The 20,750-nt window shown below is 41.2% G+C and overlaps 1 protein-coding gene across 1 annotated transcript in view; it reads left to right on the top strand.

Moving 5' to 3' along the window:
• The window catches only part of LOC136943034 (protein NLRC3-like), a 112,090-nt gene that overhangs the window by 51,389 nt on the left and 39,951 nt on the right, over nt 1-20,750 (top strand). The window contains exon 2 of the mRNA XM_067236175.1: nt 20,191-20,536. Within this exon, the coding sequence (XP_067092276.1) occupies nt 20,310-20,536 (227 nt within the window). The 5' untranslated portion in view covers nt 20,191-20,309. The remainder of the gene's footprint in view (nt 1-20,190; nt 20,537-20,750) is intronic.

The following is a 20,750-nucleotide window of genomic DNA, read 5'->3' as shown; positions in this document are numbered from 1 at the left end:
GTCAGCTAAGCATGGTTAGTGTCTGTATTAACCCTTGTGCTGCCTTCGGGTCACATGACCCAAAGGTTCATAACGAACCATCGTTGTGTTAACCCAATTTTACCCAATACAAAAACAAATAAAAATAATTTTCTTTTAACCTTTGCAATGTGGGGGGTCTGAGACAGCCCAACGGTTAAAAGAAAATGCTTCACTTTGTTTTTGTATGCGGTAAAGTTGTTGCAATACGACGGTGGGTCACAATGACTGATGGGTCAGAATGACCCGAAGATAACACAAGGGTTAAATTGATGAATTACTGTGCAAGAAAAACAGCACCCTGAAGCTACAGATGTAGAGCAGGTTGGTGATGAATCAGCATCAGGGGTTCAGGTGAGAATTGTCCATTTTGGTAAAGATTGCACTGCTGTTTTTTAAGGGACGTTTAGACAATGTTACCCATGAATGTTATCATTCACACTTATACTTGTAGGTAGTAAAAAGGTGCTATAAATTGGGATGCCCAAATGTATGCATCATATAATTCATTAATACATTATTTCATTGCTCAGAAGTCCAGTACAGATTATGTAGGCCTAGTACAGCTCCATAAAACCTGAACAATTACCTACATATAAAAAAAGTAATTTCTGAACAAACAAATGTATTGCATGTACTTCTCATTAGGTCATTTTGTTAATGAAGGCATTATTTAAAAATGCATTCAGGAAACTCAGAAATCCAGTGCAGATATAGTGCAGGCTGAGGAAGCAGCAGCTGGACCATCAGTGCTTCAGGTGAGGTCTTACTCATGGCATTTCATTAAGTATTTCCATGCATTAGCAATGAAATTGAAGGACGTTGGGGGAATCTGACCTTATGTCAGCACTTTTTGATTGTGAATTATGTGATGTTGAATAAAAAAACAAGGCTGTTCCATAGAACCGGGCAGGGTGCCGGGCAGGGTCCCTACCAAAGCTGACACCAAACCTACGCTCTTGAATACAGGGGGGGAAACAATGTGTCAACGTATTCCATCAGTTGATAAATTGGTGTTGAGCAATATCTTGAGTCTTTGCCAGGCTGCGTTCACACCATGGCTGATTGTGGCCCAAATCCGATTTAATTTCTCATGTGTGGACATAGGTCTGTTAATTGGATAATACTGTGAACAGCCCACAGTCCATTGTATCCGATTTGGGACAGTTTCACATGTGATTTTAAATGAGATACAGGTCTGATGTTTGGCAATACGACCTCAGTCTGAACAGTCAAATCAGAATCTGTGCGACTGACTACGTCACCCTTGATGGAGGAGAAATAGAAAAAAAGAGAGAAAGGAAGGATGAGAGAAACAAAGAGAAGGAGAGAGGTAAATATAATACACATGACTGTGTATACAGGACCATCTGTACAGTTGAATCTCCAGTAGAATGACCAGTAGAGTCCTCCACTGCCACAAAGCTACAAACTCAGAGAGGCAGTGAAGCAGCTCATCTTAAATGTGGAACAGCAGAGATGAACCAGCTTTTAGGTGTTTGGCTCAGTCACATATGAGGACCAATAGAAAAGCCCACACTCCATTTAAACCCATTCAGTTTGACTTGTTACAATCCTGTGTGGATCTTTGTTAGGTTTGTAGACTCACACTTCCTGAGTTCCAAGACCTGTATCTCCCTTCAGATCTCTTCCACCTGACTACCTACACCTGTATCTCCCTCCAGCTCTCCTCCACCTGACTACCTCCACCTGTATCTCCCTCCAGCTCTCCTCCACCTGACTATCTACCTCCAGCTGCTGTTATTGTGACCTCTAGCACACAGCCATGACAACCTGGCTCTCAACAGAATGTTAATAAAGTTAAATGGATTCAGCCCAAGAGACAAGGGTCTAATTATTTCTGGTCATGTGATCATAAAAACTCACTTGGTTGGGCAGAGAGAACAGGAGTGGAATCCAAGTGCATAACTTGTAATAAGAACAAAGGATCAGAGGTACTAAGGGCTCATCCAGAATCCTGGTCAGCAACAGGTGAGGATCAGTCCAGGTACAGCAGGTCTATAGGAGCGTGGTGGTCAGGAACAGGTGAGGATCAGTCCAGGTACAGCAGGTCTATAGGAGCGTGGTGGTCAGGAACAGGTGAGGGTCAGTCCAGGTACAGCAGGTCTATAGGAGTGTGGTGGTCAGGAACAGGTGAGGGTCAGTCCAGGTACAGCAGGTCTATAGGAGCATGGTGGTCAGGGACAGGTGAGGGTCAGTCCAGGTACAGCAGGTCTATAGGGGACAGGGGAGATAGGGCAGGGTTTACACAGGAGAGCAGAACTTCTGGTCAGACTGTAATAATCTGACTAATTCATGTTCATGCTGTTAATGATTAATAATTTAAGAGTGTGTTGCCATCAGAGCATTGTGAAGTCACTGTGATCCCAGGTAACAAGGGCAGTGGAGAGGTGGATTCTGGGACCTGAAGTCCTGTAGATATCCAGACCAACAACTCTGCATCTATAAAAAATATTGTCTCAACAATATTGTCTTTTTTTAACCCTTGTGCTGCCTTCGGGTCACATGACCCAAGGGTTCACAACGAACCATTGTTGTGTTTAACCAATTTTACCCAATACAAAAACAATAAATAGCATTTTCTTTTAACCTTCGCAATGTGGGGGGTCTGAGACAGCCCGACGGTTAAAAGAAAATTCCTCACTTTGTTTTTGTATGCAGTAAAGTTGTCGCAATACGACGGTGGGTCACAATGACTGATGGGTCAGAATTACCCGAAGATAACACAAGGGTTAATCAGTCGTAGGTGTATGGTGATTTGAATTACAATGGTTTTGTTTATTGTTAAGGACACATGCTGTGACACGAAAGAAGTTAGGCCAACAGGTGGAGGATGAAAGGGAATGTTTGTCTGTCCTGAGGCTTCTGATTACCCTGTGGAGCAGCTTACCCTTGGGAGTGGGCATTTTCTACATCCTCCCAGTCTAGATTCATGACCTAAGGGGGAAGTACTTAAAAGGGTCAGTTGGAGAGTATGTGCCCTTGAAGCAGCTGTTTGACCTTTTCCTGTTGAGGCATTTGTTGTTTACAATCCATTGTGGAGAAGAATGTATTGATTAACTGTTGTTTAGAATGACCAGATGTTTTGAGTCTATATAAGACATGGTATGTTTTAGGGTGGGTATCACTCTGCTGAACGACACTTGTGTTACGTGTCCTCCAGTGGATCGATCACAGAGTACTCTGTTAAGTACCTTTTTATATTGGGGGGGGGAGGGAGTCAGGTGGCTGAGCGGTTAGGGAGTCGGACTCGTAATCTGAAGGTTACTGGTTCGATTCCAGGCTGTGCCAAATGACGTTGTGTCCTCGGGCAAGGCACTTCACCCGACTTGCCTCGGGGGAAATGTACTTACTGTAAGTCGCTCTGGATAAGAGCGTCTGCTAAATGACTAAATGTAAATATTGAATTAATTATTTTTATTAATCCGGCATCCTGACTGTTTGAGTGTCTTCAGATTTTCCACGACATACTGTAGGTCTAGAACTTTACTGGTGTCATAATAGATCAAACTACAGGACAATTGATTCACCTCATTTGGTACCGAGCACCTCTTTGTGGGGTCTGTCAACACCCACCATGACACATAGCGGGATCCCACAAGCTGAGCCCCACTCTAAACACCAAGGCAGCGCCAGCCCCCTTGATTGGAACATGAAGTCTGTCCCCCTGTTTCATTCAACTTGCAACACACAGCCCCTCATCATAACACCAACACAGCATCACAGAACAGCCAGGTAGATGGACAGGAAAAAAACATGAACTCTTTGTGATCAATCAGTCTAAAGTGCTAAATGACTAAATGTAATGTAATGTAACATCAACCCTAATCATAACACAACAAAAGAATCTACATTTAGCAGACGCTCTTATCCAGAGCAACTTACAGTAAGTACAGGGACATTCTCCCCGAGGCAAGTAGGGTGAAGTGCCTTGCCCAAGGACACAACGTAATTTTTCATGGACAGGAATCAAACCGTCAACCTTCTGATTAATATCCCATTTCCCTAACCGCTCAGCGATCTGACCCCCTCTTTCACATAAGGGTCCAGCAAATGGTCACCAGACCTCGCGTCTCCATCTAGTCCTTGTCAAACAGTGTCTCTTTGAAACAAACAAACCCCCCACATCTTGTATTCTTAGTCAGTAACAAATGCTCACCCTTCCCCCAGGGTGATAAGAAAGCATAGAGTTTAGTTTGGGGGGCTCTGTTATCTGCTGACAAAGAATGCTAAGCATCTGTATTATTCAGTATAAAACATCACATTCTTAATTCCTCCAACATTTCCACCCTGAATATACTGAAACATACAGGTGATAACATCAAACCATAGTTAATAAAAAGTAAAACATAGGAAAAAGAAATAAAGTCATCCTGTCAAATGGCAAGAATGCATTCAGACATACCGGAAAACCCTATAGGGCGAAACGCGTTATCACTTGTATCTCATATAAGAGTAGGAAAATATAAAAATCACATCATCATATGCAGAGGTATATAAAAAAATTATAACAGAAAACAAAAATGTTTGTACTTCTTCAAGGCTGTCGGCAATATCATCGTTTAACACTTCGCCAGATTTTCATTAAACGAGTCATGGTGAATTCACTCAAAAAAAATTATCTTCATACATAGGCATCATCATAGGTATCATGAGCATGATCATTCATCTTGTCATAGTCATCACCAGCACGGTCCTGCAATTGCTGATACATGGTCATCATTAAAACAATCAACCATTCAGTAAACTGTCAGTCAGGTTATTTTAAGACAGTACAGTGATAGTTGAACCCAGGCCCTGATGTCAAAGCTCCTCTCCAAGTCAGATGATAAGCATTTCTCTTCCAGGTCAGGGAGTCATAAACCTCAGTTAATCAAACAAAAACCTGTTAACCCTTAAGTCACCCCAGAGTTTGTCTCCAGCTGTACTCCCCTGCAACTTATCTCCATTTTATAGATGGCAAAAGAAGCTCACCCTTCCCGAAGGTGACCTCCTACAGAGCGGTTAGGACCTTAGGCCAACAGACATTTCTCTCCAGCCTGCTGCTAAGACAAACTTTGGCACACATCCTGAAATCTCCTTAAATGTTCTCAATTTCTGTTTCTTTTCAAATTAATATCAATTTTCTGTAGTACAAACAGGTTTCTCAAAAAAAAACATTAAGCTTTAATGCAACTCCCAAATAATACTTCATCGAGTCACATAAATGAAACAGTATTGTTATCTTCCGACAGTCTATAACTGTTCTCAAAACATTCAAAATTCTGCCCTGGAACATAACAAATCAACTGGAACATCTTTAGTAACTGGTAGAACGTATCATGATAGGAGTGTTTGTACCTAAATTGTATTCCACAGAAAACGTTGTTTACTTATATCAAAAACTTCACTTCTGAATCTATTTAACATTTGCATTGTTACCAATGAAACAGTTAAATCAGTACATCCATAGTCATAGCACCCTTTAGTTCATACGTTTTTCAACATACAAAACGGAACGTCATTCCCAAGACAATTCCCATTGTTATCACAAAGTCCAATTTGCTGAAACGGATGCCATGATTGTGTGTCCATGGTGATCCTCTCATAGAAAATGTAGTCTAGTTGATTAAAACGGCAACCTCATTATTAGTATTATAGGCACAGCGCAGAGTTTTCCTTGATTTGACACATAACGCGTTTCCTTTGTTTGACGCTATCAAACAAAGTTCACTCTTCCAATGACTCACGTGTACCATGCTATCTCCTCGATTATCACCTCTGAAACTAGCTAGGAATGACCCCATCACCTCGGGTCATTTCCAGGACTTTACGCGTCAAATCCGTCACCACAATCCAGTCTCCTTGGCGGACCTCTCACTGGATTAAGACAGCATCTCTCTCCTGTTTGTGAATTTCATAACAAAGTAGAATACACAGTAATTAAAATTACATTCTCACAGAAGTCAGTTGAAAGCAACTGACTCGTCGTCGCCCATTCCTGAATCTTTACAACATTTCTTCAGCTCAATAAAGTTCATGCATATTATGTTTTCTCTCAAATAGGGTATGCTAAAAAAAAAAAATTCTTAAAGTTTTTCTTGAATAGTTTGTCCATATTCTGTAAACACTTTTGTTATCTCCATCCCTCCTGTTTGAGACATGATTCATTCCATTATCAATTTTCTGATTTCCTCTTCCTTTCGCTCGGATATCTCTAACTAATGCGGAACAGCTATCCACACTTAGTTTACCATTAAATCCGAATTTGGTTCTCCATACTTTCAAATATTTCACATTTTCCTGTCCTCGAAATTGCATAAATTCAGCATCTTCAGTGCTCTCCTCATCAGTTTTTAACACATTTCGCTTCACCAATATTTCACAGGTTTTAGTTAAAGAATGAACACACTCTTCACTTCACTGATATACATATAGGATTTTAGCAACGGTATTTAGTACACTGATATGTCACAAATCACCAGGTCTCTGTACATACGACACGGCCTATTTACTTCACCGGGTATTTCTGCTACGGCATCAGTTTTGATAGGTCATCGATCATTAGGTCTTAGTAAAATAGGATACCATATAGGTCCGTGTACCTTGTGGCCATTGGTTTTTCTAATTTGCAACCCGTGTTGACAAACGCAAAATAGGGCTGTAATATTGTTTTGTCACTTTAGTAAATCGAACACACATTTAGGTATAGGAGTCAGGTGGCTGAGCGGTGAGGGAGCGGTGAGGGAGTCGGACTAGTAATCCGAAGGTTGCCAGTTCTATTCCCAGTCATGCCAACTGACGATGTGTCCTTGGGCAAGGCACTTCACCCTACTTGCCTCGGGGGAATGTCCCTGTACTTATGCTCTGGATAAGAGCGTCTGCTAAATGACTAAATGTAAATGTAAATGTAAGTATAACGGCTTGTTTTTGGTTGTTTCGTTTTTTTTGGAATAATGAAATAACCATATAACACAAATGGTATAACGGTGCAATGGTACAAATCGTTGTTTTGATTATTCCATATCCTTTATGCTGATATCTGCAAAAGATGAAAAATAGGCTCGTAATATCGATTTGTCCATTTCGGAAGTCAGAACCAGATGATGGGGAAATGCGTGGTATCCGTTGTTTTGTTTCATTTTGGAATTACGGAATATCCATAAAACACAAACGGTATAACGAGCCATTTACTCATTTGTTTGATCGGCCGTATTATGCATACTGGCACAAGTGAAAAAGAGAGAGGGGGGTAAAATGTGAAACTATTGGGGGTGTTATTACTTGCGAACACCAGAGGACAGCAACGACTAGCTTTAAATGTGATCTGCAGGCCTACAATCTTGACGACACGGCAGCAGGTTCTTTAGTAGAAGACACACACACCAAACTGAATACACATGTTGACCGCGTTTGCTAGTTGCTACTTAGTTAATAAATCTTTGATGAACCCAAGTTTCTTTAATATATATTAAGTTTCTTTAATATATATTAGAAACATTACAAGATGGGGCTCCAGTGTGTGTTCAAACAAGGCCAAAAGTGCCAGACGGTATCAATCACACCCGTGCAAGTAACACTCCACGCCCCAACCCTCCCTCCCCCCACCTAAATGACGCTTTCAGTTCTGTTGTACGTCTTAATTAAGTGCATTGAGGCAATCATAGTAAGAAAGTTGAGGTCATGTGGGCTACCTTTGCAGTTTACATAGACACACAACTGACAGAGGCACTGTTGTGGATACTTTTTTTTTTTAAAGTTCTGATCATATTCCAAATTCAACTTCTTCAAAGTCCAAAAACAGCACGGAGCAGCAACGAGAGGGTTCCCAGGAAAATCTGATGTCTGTGCTTCACCTTTTATATCCAACAAATTACACCCCTGAACTTTTAAAACAGATCTATTGGCCTACTACAATTGTAAATATCCTATGACTTCTGCTCCAATTGGGCCTTGATGCAATGCCATCGAATAGTTTCTGCTGTTTCTGCCACGTTTTTGGGGACTAACCAGGGACCAAACCAGTAACTTGTGCCCAGTTCCTCTATTCTGCCCTACTACATGTGTTTTCCAACACCAGTTGCAATCAACCCTGGGTTATAGCCCTTCACCATTGCATGGTGCCATTCATTCTTCACAGGTCACACCCATCAAGTCAAAGTGAAAAGTAACTGGTCCAACTCCATGTCCAAGCCCATGGTATCTGTGGAGGAATACAGTCATCACATTTGTCAAACCCTCCCCACACAAGTCCAATGACTTAATAACTTTCGTGTAGGCCCATACTGTAGCAGTTTGCAGACATACAACACAGATGAGACTCAGGAGAGGGAATTAGAGATAATGGTAATGGTAGGGTGTTGCACTTTTCTGCTTCTCTTTTCTCCACTCACTTCTTTACCTTCTCACGCTTTCCAATTGTTTAAACAAGTCTCTATACTCTATTCTCTCTGTATCCTGCACAAAAGATGACTGTGTACTGTATATAAAACATTCCGGCATATAAATCCACGTATCTCCACACTCAGATCCTGTCACCCTTCCCCAGTCCGCTGCTGTTTTCAACTAACCTAAATACTACAACAGCATAATACAATTGCTTAAATTCAGTTATGACTTGTGATTTTGGAAAGCCACCCCAGGATTTCAGTGGCCCCATCTGGCCACTCCTATAAAACATTTCTGGGGGTGCCACTGCTTTTGCCTGCACTGCAGTGAAGAAAACTATATGACAACAATAATGTTTAATGTAACTGGCCCCTCTAACAGAACCTCTGGCCCCAATGTAACTGCTGCCCCCCCCCCCCCCCCCCCCTAAAGCTAGTATACTAACTTTAAGCACAGAAGTGTAGGCTGATATACAAATCATCACAAGCAGAACAGAAATGTTCTTTCAAAGGACATTTTTAAATTGTGTGTCACAGGGTATGAATGCATTGATGTAGGCTAAAACGTGTTGTACATTGATGGATGTAAGGACAATTGTATTGTCCCGTACAATGGCCTTTTGCAAAATTGAATAGATTTAAATGTAATGTTTTGGGTCAAGTTAACTCTACATTTAATCCAAACTGAATAAAAGTTACATGAGAAAATAATGTTTTTTTATAAATAAAAAGGGAAGATTTGCTCAATGATTGCCTCGATGCACTTCATTAAAGTTCTTCATTAAGCTGTTTTTGGATTTTTAAGAAGTTGAATTTGGACATAGAATATGATCAGAACAGAAAAGTATCCACAACAGTGTCAGTTGTGTGTCTATGTAAACTGCAAAGGTAGCCCACATGACCTCAACTTGCTCACTATGATTGCCTCAATGCACTTAATTAAGACGTACAACAGAACTGAAAGCGTCATTTAGGTGGGGGGAGGGAGGGTTGGGGCGTGGAGTGTTACTTGCACGGGTGTGATTGATACCGTCTGGCACTTTTGGCCTTGTTTGAACACACACTGGAGCCCCGTCTTGTAATGTTTCTAATATATATTAAAGAAACTTAATATATATTAAAGAAACTTGGGTTCATCAAAGATTTATTAACTAAGTAGCAACTAGCAAACGCGGTCAACATGTGCCTTCAGTTTGGTGTGTGTGTCTTCTACTAAAGAACCTGCTGCCGTGTCGTCAAGATTGTAGGCCTGCAGATCACAGGAACATTTTTTTAAAGCTAGTCGTTGCTGCCCTCTGGTGTTCGCAAGTAATAACACCCCCAATAGTTTCACATTTTACCCCCCTCTCTCTTTTTCACTTGTGCCAGTATGCATAATACGGCCGATCAAACAAATGAGTAAATGGCTCGTTATACCGTTTGTGTTTTATGGATATTCCGTAATTCCAAAATGAAACAAAACAACGGAAACCAAGCCTTTCCCCATAATCTGGTTCTGACATCCAAAATGGACAAAACGATATTACGAGGCTATTTTTCATTTTTTGCAGATACCAGCATAAAGGATATGGAATAATCAAACAAACGAGTAAATGGCTCGTAATACCATTTGTGTTATATGGTTATTCCGTTATTCCAAAATAAAACAAAACAACGGATACCACGCATTTCCCCATCATCTGGTTCTGACTTCCGAAATGGACAAATCGATATTACGAGCCTATTTTTCATCTTTTGCAGATATCAGCATAAAGGATATGGAATAATCAAAACAACGATTAATGGCTCGTTATACCATTTGTGTTATATGGTTATTTCATTATTCCAAAAAAAACGAAACAACCAAAAACAAGCCGTTATACTTCCCAGCGGGCACCTTGATATCAATTTGAGGTCCAATATTAGTCAAGACTTGATCAAGATGCTGTATAACATAATTTAAAATTAAATTTGTATGGCAATTTATTCCAATGGTAGGTGGGTGAAAATAGGAAACTAATCCCACACAGAAATTGGTTGCATGTATATGTAGGCCAATATGTTTGAAGTCCGATTGACATAAATTCATCTTGTTATTTTAGACGTAGAAATTGATGTAATACAGACATCACATTGACATCAATGATGAGTATGTTTACTTAGGATTATATAATATAATACTATTATATTTATACATTTATATTAATCGTCAGCTTAATGAAGTTGAAATAGCATTTTTTATAGCTTATTGTCATGAGTATCTGGCAGTTTTCAGAAATACATCGGTGATTGGACGGCAATGTAGGCTACCACAATTGTTCCCAAATGTGAAGCTGGAAAGTGTTAATTAGTGTTAAATTTATAGTCGGTCTAATGTTTCACAGTGAAAAAACATTGATATTTGATGTCTGAAAAACAAAAACTACAATTTTTTTTTTACTACTAATGATTTCCTTTTGGCAGTTCAACAGATCTAGACACAATGCCCATTTAATGAGGATTTCTCTGCTGTTTAAAACCACACCTGTAGATGGCGCTGTGTTAGTAGCTTCTGGTTATGACAAGGTAAAGTGTGAGCCGCGAGAATCCACGGACCCAAAGGAACGACCCAACGTCAACGGAAAATATTTTCACATCGTGAACTGTGTTCAGCTCATCATCTTTTAATCAGGTGGTTAAATGTGCTGACATCTCATGAAATGTAAAACATTAGTTAAACTTCGAAGAACGTGTGTTTTAATGAAACATTTAGCTACTATTTCTGGTACTTTTTGTGTATGCTATAGCTCTAATCTCCCGCCAGTGAAAGCTAATGTAGCCTGAATAATGCTACTAGTAGGCCAGTTGAAGCTGTGTAAAAAGGAGTAGCGTCATATGTCCGTTTGCCACAGTAATGTCGATGTAATTCGGAAAAAGTGCAATTGAATAGACAAAAACTACGCTACAAACGCTTTAGTAGTAGCCAGTAACATTAGCATGGTAGTATTGCTATGAGTATAATGCTAGGTCACTTAGCGTTAGCTAAGCTAGCTAGCTAGCCTACAGTTTTGGAAAAATAACTTGCACTGTGGAGACTTTTGGAAATATTTGAAACTCAGTCTAGAATGGGTTAAGTGTATGGTTTTTAAATGTCAAAGAGGTAAATGTTAATTTTACGTTCGTTGAACTAATAACTTATAAATAGGCAGGTCCCATGATTTTACGGTACTTTACACATAAGCATGCAGAATGCATTGTAGCACTCAAAATAATCTAAAATGGCGGAAAGATCTCCGCCATTTTAGATAATTTTCAGTTTCAAGCAACGCTGTCTTAACTGGCCAGTCGTTATGTATCAGCTTGATCCTGAATTCAAAATTACAGCACTTGACAGACTGTTATACGTTTTTCATGACGTAAATCAACAAATAGTTTAATAAATGAAATAAATGAATTTAAATAATACAAATTATTAACAAATATTTGGAAATAAAAATAAATTAGTTATATAAGAAAAAATATTCCATAAAATGAAATATTAGTAGATTAATAATAAACTGAGCTTTAAAAACAAGTTTGCTTTTTGGCAGCTATACTTTGTGTGATGGCATACCACCGAAACTGGCGGAAACGTCATGCTGAAGTGCTGGCTCTTGCAGCTGATGATTCAAATAGCAGTGATGCAGATGTGTTGCTGAGGGCTCAGTCCAGTGAGGATGAAACTGTGTGTTTGTCACCTTCAGCTGATGCCAACATCTCGTATTACGACTCTGATGTATTAGTGCTGTCTTCTGAAACTGACTGAGGTTGCTGACAATCTGTCTGAGGATTCTGCAGAGGAAACTGCTCCTGATCTGGTTGATGAAGTTGCATCTTGGGCAGTTACCAACAAATGCAAGCAGTCTGCACTAAATGAACTATTAGAAATTCTAAGGCGCCAAGGACATCGCCTCCCCAAGGATGCCAGAACACTGCTGAAGACCCCTAAAAGAGTGGCAACAGTTGAAATGTGTGGTGGACAATATTTTTTACATTTAGTCATTTTAGCAGACGCTCTTATCCAGAGCGACTTACAGTAAGTACAGGGACATTCCCCCGAGGCAAGTAGGGTGAAGTGCCTTGCCCAAGGACACAACGTCAGTTGGCATGACCGGGAATCGAACTGGCAACCTTCGGATTACTAGTCCGACTCCCTCACCGCTCAGCCACCTGACTCCCCAATATGCTTTTTTTGGTATTACATCTGGCATTTTGAAAGTTTTAGCCCAGTGCCCTGATTTCCATGAAGATCGCATAGACATGTGCATCAACATTGATGGTATTCCACTGTTTAAATCATCAAATATGCAGACGTGGCCAATCCTGTGCAATTTCCATGCTTTTGCACCCTTTATTGTGGCACTCTATTGTGGAAAGGCAAAACCCAGCCCAGTTCAAGATTACCTGTCTGATTTTCTTCAGGAGTTGCAGCAACTTAAGCAAGATGGCATAGTCCATGGAGAGAAAAGTGACTTCAAGTGACTCAAGTGACTCAAGTGAAAAGTGACTTCAAGTGACTGTAAAAGCCTTCATTTGTGATGCACCAGCCAGATCATTCCTGAAGTGTATAAAGAATCACAATAGCTACTTCGCTTGTGAGCGCTGCACAGTTAGAGGCACATATTTGGGACGAGTTGTTCTCGGTGCTACAGCACCTGGTGTTGTTGCAAGGTCTGAAGCAGAATTTGGTAGACTACAAAGACCACCAAATTGAAAAATCCCCACTGACCCTAGCTGGGATTCCATGCATTCGACCATTTGCATTGGACTACATGCACTTGGTGTGTTTGGGTGTAGTTAGGAGAATGCTTCACTACATGAAGGGAGGACCCAACACATGCAGACTATCTTTTCAGAAAAGGAATGAGATTTCGGATAAACTCATGGCATGGAATGGAGAACTTCCTAGTGAGTTTGCCCGGCAGCCTAGGAGTTTACTGGAATTGGACAGGTGGAAGGCTACAGAACTCAGACAGTTTCTGCTTTATACTGGACCAGTGGTTCTGAGAAGAGTGGTTTCACGTGCTGTATACAATCACTTTCTTTCCTTGATGGGTTGCGGTGTCAATACTGTTGAATTCTGATGATGCAGAGCGTGAGGAACACTTGGACTATGTCAGAGAGGTACTCATGTACTATGTGAGGAAGTGTGAGGATATATATGGAAACACCTTCACTGTGTACAATGTGCACTCACTAACTCACTTAGCAGATGATGTAGAACACTTCAGATGTTCACTGAATGATGTTTAATGCTTTCCATTTGAGAACTACCTGCAGACTCTAAAGAAAATGGTCAGACAATCTCGCAATCCTATAGCCCAGGTTGCCAAACGTCTAGCAGAACTAGAACATTCTACAAAATGTAGGCCTTTTACCAAAGAGAGCTTTACTCGCATCTCCACAAGACCACGAGATTGTTGTTTCATCCTTCAGAACAAGGACTTTGTATTTGTGAAGGAAATACGCGAAGAAGGCACCTTGGTTTGTGATGTCCTACGCCAATACCACACAGAGAGTTTCTTCAATGATCCTTGTGATTCTAAACTGCTCAACATCGTCCGTGTTAGTGACATGAGCAGAACTAGACGTCGACTGATCAGCAAACAACAGTTGCATCGTAAAGTTGTCTGTCTGCAAGCCAACCCTGGTGAAGCTGACACAGGGTATATTTTGTTCCCCATGCTGCATCATATAGAACGCAAGTAACTGAATTGTAAGTATGTTACTAAAATTAATGTTCCTCAGGGCTTTTCCAATAACTATCATTGTCAGGGTGTGCAGGTTGTATACAATTATTGAGTGTGGAGGGGAAAATGCTACCGTTATGTGGATTGAGAGCAACAGTTGCCTAAAGTTAGTTGTTGTAGTTGCCTGAATCTCTGCATATTTTGTTCTGGTTGTTGTTCAGGTCTCATGATGTGGGTCAGGGCAGTTTGGACAGAGCCAAAGGGAGAAGAAGAGGGAGTCATCCCGGAGGTTTGGGTGAAGGATAACATGGTTTACTGGCCAACAGGAGCTAATGTAACCAAAGCAGCCGAAGAAATGCCACAACCAGCAAGCAGCTGGCAAAAGTTTCCACTGCTGAAAATCAAAATCAACTCAAGTAAGTTTTACATAAATAATTTAAGCTAAATCTGGGTTTTTCTACTACTCAAATCAAGTTAGTTATTATAAGCCTGCTTGTTCCATTTACTTCAGAGAAGCGAGAAGAGTGTGAAGCATTCGACCAAACAACAACTGCAGAGCTAAGTGAGGAAGAATGCACTCCTGTTAGGAGGGTGAAGAAGAAAAAATACCCAGGGTTTATCTTAGGTATACAATAACTGCACATTGTGGCAGGCCCATAGTTTCTGGTGCTGGATAAAAGTATATGTTGTGACACTATGCATTGTGGTAATACTGTTGTTTCTCTTCTTACACAGATGAGGATGAAAGCAGCTCAGATGGTGCTGGAACCGGATGTGGCAATGTGCAGAAACCATGTGTGGAAGCACAGTCACAACACAGTAAGCAAACTGTTAAGTATCATAACTTTTATATATATATTTTATCTGAAAGTGCTTAATGCGATCCATCCTTGCCAAAACCACCAAGGGTTCAACAAAAGAGACTTAGATCTAAGTCCCACAGTCTCCTACACATCCCTCAAACTACACCGAAAAGATCACACACTCAGCACAAAAGTTCCAGCTCTCCATTCCACAGCACTCCGCGCCAGAGATCCCACACACCGCGCCAGAGATCCCACACACCGCGCCAGAGATGCCACACACCGCGCCAGAGATCCCACACACCGTGCCAGAGGTCCCACACACCGCGCCAGAGGTCCCACACACCGCGCCAGAGATCCCACACACCGCGCCAGAGATCCCACACACCGCGCCAGAGATCCAACACACCGCGCCAGAGATCCCACACACCGCGCCAGAGATCCCACACACCGCGCCAGAGATCCCACACACCGCGCCAGAGGTCCCACACACCGCGCCAGAGATCCCACACACCGCGCCAGAGATCCCACACACCGCGCCAGAGATCCCACACACCGCGCCAGAGGTCCCACACACCGAGCCAGAGATCCCACACACCGCGCCAGAGATCCCACACACCGCGCCAGAGATCTCACACACCGCGCCAGAGATCCCGCTCTCCTCACCACAGCTCTACACACCAGCACTCCCAGTCTACTCATCAGTGGTCCCACACTCCACATAGGGGAAACCAGCACAAAGAGGGTGGTGAACCATTCCCATTAGATAATGGAAGTTAGTATACCTCCTTATTTTACTAACAGTGGTGTTTTTGCAAATGGGACTTATGTTCATTTTCATTCCGATTTGCCTTTCAGAGTTCCAAAGACGGGTCCTCTATCTGCTGGCCGATATTTGTGAAAAGCTGTCCCAGGTGGGCCAAAACTGTGAGCCCCCAGACTCTCAGTTCCACCTGGTGAAGATGAACAGCAGGCGTGAGCTCAAGAATCTGGAAGGGCAACTGGCTGATAAAGGAAAGAAAAATCTCATGGTCAGTTTAACTATGCCAGGCCAATAGTAATACTGTTCCTATCATATTCAGTGTTTTCTGTGTTCCTGATAGGTATTTTTTATTATCAGATGTCTCAGTTGGTCAAGATTGGGGGTGCAGATCTTGAGGACTGTGTGAAGAATATGATGAAAAGGTAAATTAATCCATAATATAGTTTCTCTCAGTCACTTTGGTGCCTTTCTCATATCAGAATTTAAAATGTCAAAACTTCACATCTAGTCACATCATAAAAGCTCTGTTGAATAGTCACATTTAGGTATTAAGTAATTGCCTGAGTCATTATATGAAGTATTGAATAAGTTGTCATATGCAGTTTGTCTTTAATAATTTTTCAATTTCTATTACACATTAATGAATTGCTGTTTTGTAAATCAGTATACTCTTCTTGTATGACAATTAATTACATGATCTGCCGACAAACTGCAGTACAAACTTAACTGTAAAATCAACTGTTCATTCAAATGGCACTGACTTGTTGATTGGCATAAGTACTTGCTTTTGAGACATAAAGTAAGCATTTTACAAAGCATTGTGTGGGGCAGTTTGTACTGATTGGATCGAGCAATGTACTTAACCCTTGTGCTGCCTTCGGGTCACATGACCCAAAGGCTCATAATGAACCATCCGTTGTGTTTACCCAATTTTACCCAATACAAAAAAAATAAAAATAATTTTCTTTTAACCTTCGCAATGTGGGGGGTCTGAGACAGCCCAACGGTTAAAAGAAAATGCTTCACTTTGTTTTTGTATGCGGTAAAGTTGTCGCAATACGATGGTGGGTCAGAATGACTGATGGGTCAGAATGACCCTAAGAGAATACAAGGAAGGCCATTGGACACAGAGTCCAAAATTCATAAACACGAAACACGAAAATTTCGGACTCAGTGTGCAAAGGCCTTTACTGTTGTGCAAACGTTAATGATAATTTGAGAAATGCACCAAAGTGAAGAAACTAAGACAGTCGTCCTCTGCTTGAAGGCTCCGCCGCTCCGGTCACTTAATTGTATTGTTCATTCAGCTTAACCAATATTGGTTTCTGATTTCAGTTGATTGTTGTTTTTCCTTTTACAGAGTTCTTACAAACAAGTTGATGGCTATGATGAACATGGATGGCACAGGGCCAAAGAAAGCCTTTGGCAAAACAAGGCTTTGCCAAGTTATAATAGGTAATTGTGTAATACTTCATCACTTCGAGTATGGTTTTATCTGGATCCATTCTGTCCAACCTCTGAGATGCTCAGCTTGAGTGTATGTACCAGTGATGGTTTCTGAAAATGTATTCTTTACATTCTAATGTCCTAAAATTCTAATAAATGTTGCTCCATCTTCATTCAGGTGCTGTACAGCAGTCAAAACCAGCATCGTCAGAGGTGGATATAAAAAATCATATGAAGAACTATCTCCGGTCTGCTCCCGACAGATATGGGGGTATGGGACGCCAAAAGGGCCAGACAGCAGTCGATCTTTGTTCAGGATCAGAATGAGTATTTGACAAAATCCAGCCTACATTTGTACTTTTAAATTTGAAGCTGATGAATAAAACTTTTCTTAAATTTGATTAAGTTTGAGTTATTTTTTGGTTGTCGAGAATAGGTGTGTGGATGTCAAATGGACATCATGTTTTTGACATCAGTTTGATTTGCATATTTGACCTATTGTTTGATGTCAATGTTGGATCTAAATTTAATGTATTTTCAACATCAGTGTTTGAATGTAAAATGGACATCAAGTTTTTGACATCAACTTGATTTGCATATTTGACCATTTTTTTTACGCCAATGTTTGATGTAAATTTTATGTATTTTCAACATCAATTGCCCACTGGGTTAAATGTGTGTTCGATTTACTAAAGTGACAAAACGATATTACGGCCCTATTTTGCGTTTGTCAACACGGGTTGCAAATTAGAAAAACCAATGGCCACAAGGTACACGGACCCATATACTCGCTTCACTGGGTCTTTCACCGGGTCTTAGCTAATATAGGACCTCAGTGCGTCTTTAACGACTCCACTGTGGATTTTTTCTCAATTTAAAACATATTAATAAAAATAAAACACGAATCTTGTTCTTACCTTGAAATCCAACGAGACTGTGCCTCAGGCTATTCTTTTAATCTCGTCACCCTTTCCAACTTCCAGTGGGACCGGCCTTTAAGAAACAGCAATTAGCTGCAAGGTCTTTATATTAGGAATTAAGAAACCCCTGCCGTGCACGGATTCGGTCCCGACCCTGGACGGCGGAAAAAGCTGTTGAGATCCGGCTCGAAGGACCAATTTGTTAAGATAATTTCTTTATCAAGTAATGCACAGAGTCGTTGGATTCAAAGAAAGTACAATAGTTTAATGCTTGCCAGCAAGGAGACAAAGTCTGATCGCAATACAAAGTTTGTCTGGTTCACAAGTTTTCAGGTAAGACCATTTATTGGTGAGAAGTCCCCTCCTCAGTATATCAGCTGTCAATATGATCGATCCCAGAGACAGAGTGCGCGTGCACGTGGAAACTTACAGAGTTCTGCGACCCTAGGCTTGACCATATGATTCACTCAACACAGATAAGGTTTATTGCACCTCTAGTATGATAGTGAAGTAGCCGTGTAATAAGCAGGATAATGTATAGAACGCCGATAATGACCGGCGTTCTATACATTATCCCTTACATATGTCATGTGAGTAGGGGGGTGGGGTATTATGGCATATAAACTGAATAATAATGTATGAAATACATAATTTAAACCAATAAAAAAATTATTACAAAATACTGCGGTTGAAACGGTATAGCCATATCTCTCCCGGTAGACACATTTCTACCGTCGCACGGTATATAACCGTCATACCGCCCAGCCCTACAGGTACAATACATGCATGTGTCAGTGCTGAATGTATGGGACTTACAAGCACAAACTCTTGCCGTAACTCCTTGATGTGGTCTGTGTTCTGGTCAAATGGGACCCTATACACTTGTTTCATCCGCATGGCATTCCTGCGGAGAACACGGTCCAGTGTAGAGAGGCTGACGGTCTGGATGTTTCTGAATGTGGCATTGTCAGCCAGGATCCTGGTTTGTATCTGTCTATCTGAGTGTGATAGTGTTGTTTTCACGAACCATTTTCACAATGTCAGTCTCCTGTTCGGCTGTGAAAGTGCATGTTCTTCCTCCATGGTGTGGTTCTCTTTCAGTCCTGCAAAATACAAATACTGTGAGCACACTGTATTTTATTTATATGCAGTATTACAGTACACAAGGCAAATAGAATTCATACCTGTTCTCCATTCTAAAGGTTCTAATGATGGCAGCAACTGTGAAGCAGCTGAGATATGGTTGGACCCTCTGGCCAGCCTCCCTCATGCTCAAACCATGGTTGAGCACATGGTCCACCACGGTGGCCCAAATCTCATTAGAGATCACCGTTCTCCTTCTTCTTTCTCCTCCTCCTCCTTCTTCTTCTCATCTTCCTCCTCCTTGTCCTCCTCTTCATCCTTGTCCTCTTCCTCTTCCTTCTCTCTGTCCTACTCCTCAACTTGCTACTCCTCCTCCCCCTTGTCCCCCTCCTTCTTGTCCTCCTCTTCCTCCTCTCACTCTCACCCCTCTCCTTCTCTGGTTGTCGATCTCTTCAAAGTTCTCCATTGTTCACCAAACAAAACAGAGGCTCAAGGCACATTTATGCTGCAGTCCTGATTGCAAATTGCTCAACAGACCTGAATGTTTAGAGATTTGAATATTTGTGTGAGAAGTGTGTGCAACAACTGAACATTGTGTGTAGTGTTTTGACAACAAGGTGATGTGTAATTGACATCAGTGTGTAAAGAAGGAAAGTCAGAGTCTAATGCAGATAAGGGAGTGTGAAGTAGTGCCAAATTGGGTCGAGCGATTGATACATTCGCTTTTTGTGTGTTAACAACTGAGAAAAACTGTAAAACATTTGCAAGACAAGACTTCTGCTGTTCTAAGAATGTGATGATGATCAAGTGGATCCCAGTTTCATTTAGTGTGTATGAACAAATGAGAAAAACTGTAACTGCTGTGCTGAGCTGACAGTTGGTTAGGAGAACTGTGTGAAGTTTAGAAAAATGTGAAAAAAGTATTGAGAAATGTGTCCTAGCAACTGTAAAAAACTGGTAAAAATAGATTAGAATGTTTTGTTGTGAGAGGGAAGAGGAAGTGGTGTTCTGTGCTGACATGACTCATGGACCTAGTTGTTTGACAGGCTAAGGAGAACTCATCTCTGGTTTCATCTTCAACAGGTCTTCATGGAGTGACTATCAGATAGTTACAACGAGGAAGAGACGGAGAGAGAGAAAGGAGAAGAGTGAGAAACAGGGAACAACTGAATAGATGAATGGTGCACTGAGGAGACCAGGCCATGGGGAGCAATTGTTCTAAATGTAGGAGATGTGAGGAGGAGAAGGAGAGAGAGGATGAAAGGGGACAGGGGGAATTGAAAGAGAAGAGAAAAGATATGGGGCCTGGAGAACACGAGGAGGATGAAGGGGGCCTAAACATTAAAAAGAAGAGAATAGAGGGAGAGACAGACAAGAGAAGAAAACAGAAGGACACTGAAGCAGAATCACATCTGCAAAGAGAATCAAAGTAAGATAAAGACAGAATCCCAATACTCTGTCTTACCCCTACCCCTTACCCCTAGCCCTTAGTTTAATCCTTGACCCTCGAAACTGAGGGGTAAGGGCTACATACCCCTATGAAATGAGACGCCACTTGGTTACGGTTACGTCATCTAGCACGTATCAATGTCTCCAAAGCAAGTAGTGTTATGCACTGATATCAAACCAAATTCGCTGCTAAT

Source organism: Osmerus mordax, chromosome 1, assembly GCF_038355195.1.
Source record: "Osmerus mordax isolate fOsmMor3 chromosome 1, fOsmMor3.pri, whole genome shotgun sequence".
In the NCBI taxonomy this organism is placed as follows: Eukaryota; Metazoa; Chordata; class Actinopteri; order Osmeriformes; family Osmeridae; genus Osmerus; species Osmerus mordax.
This window is presented reverse-complemented; position numbering and strand designations above follow the sequence as displayed.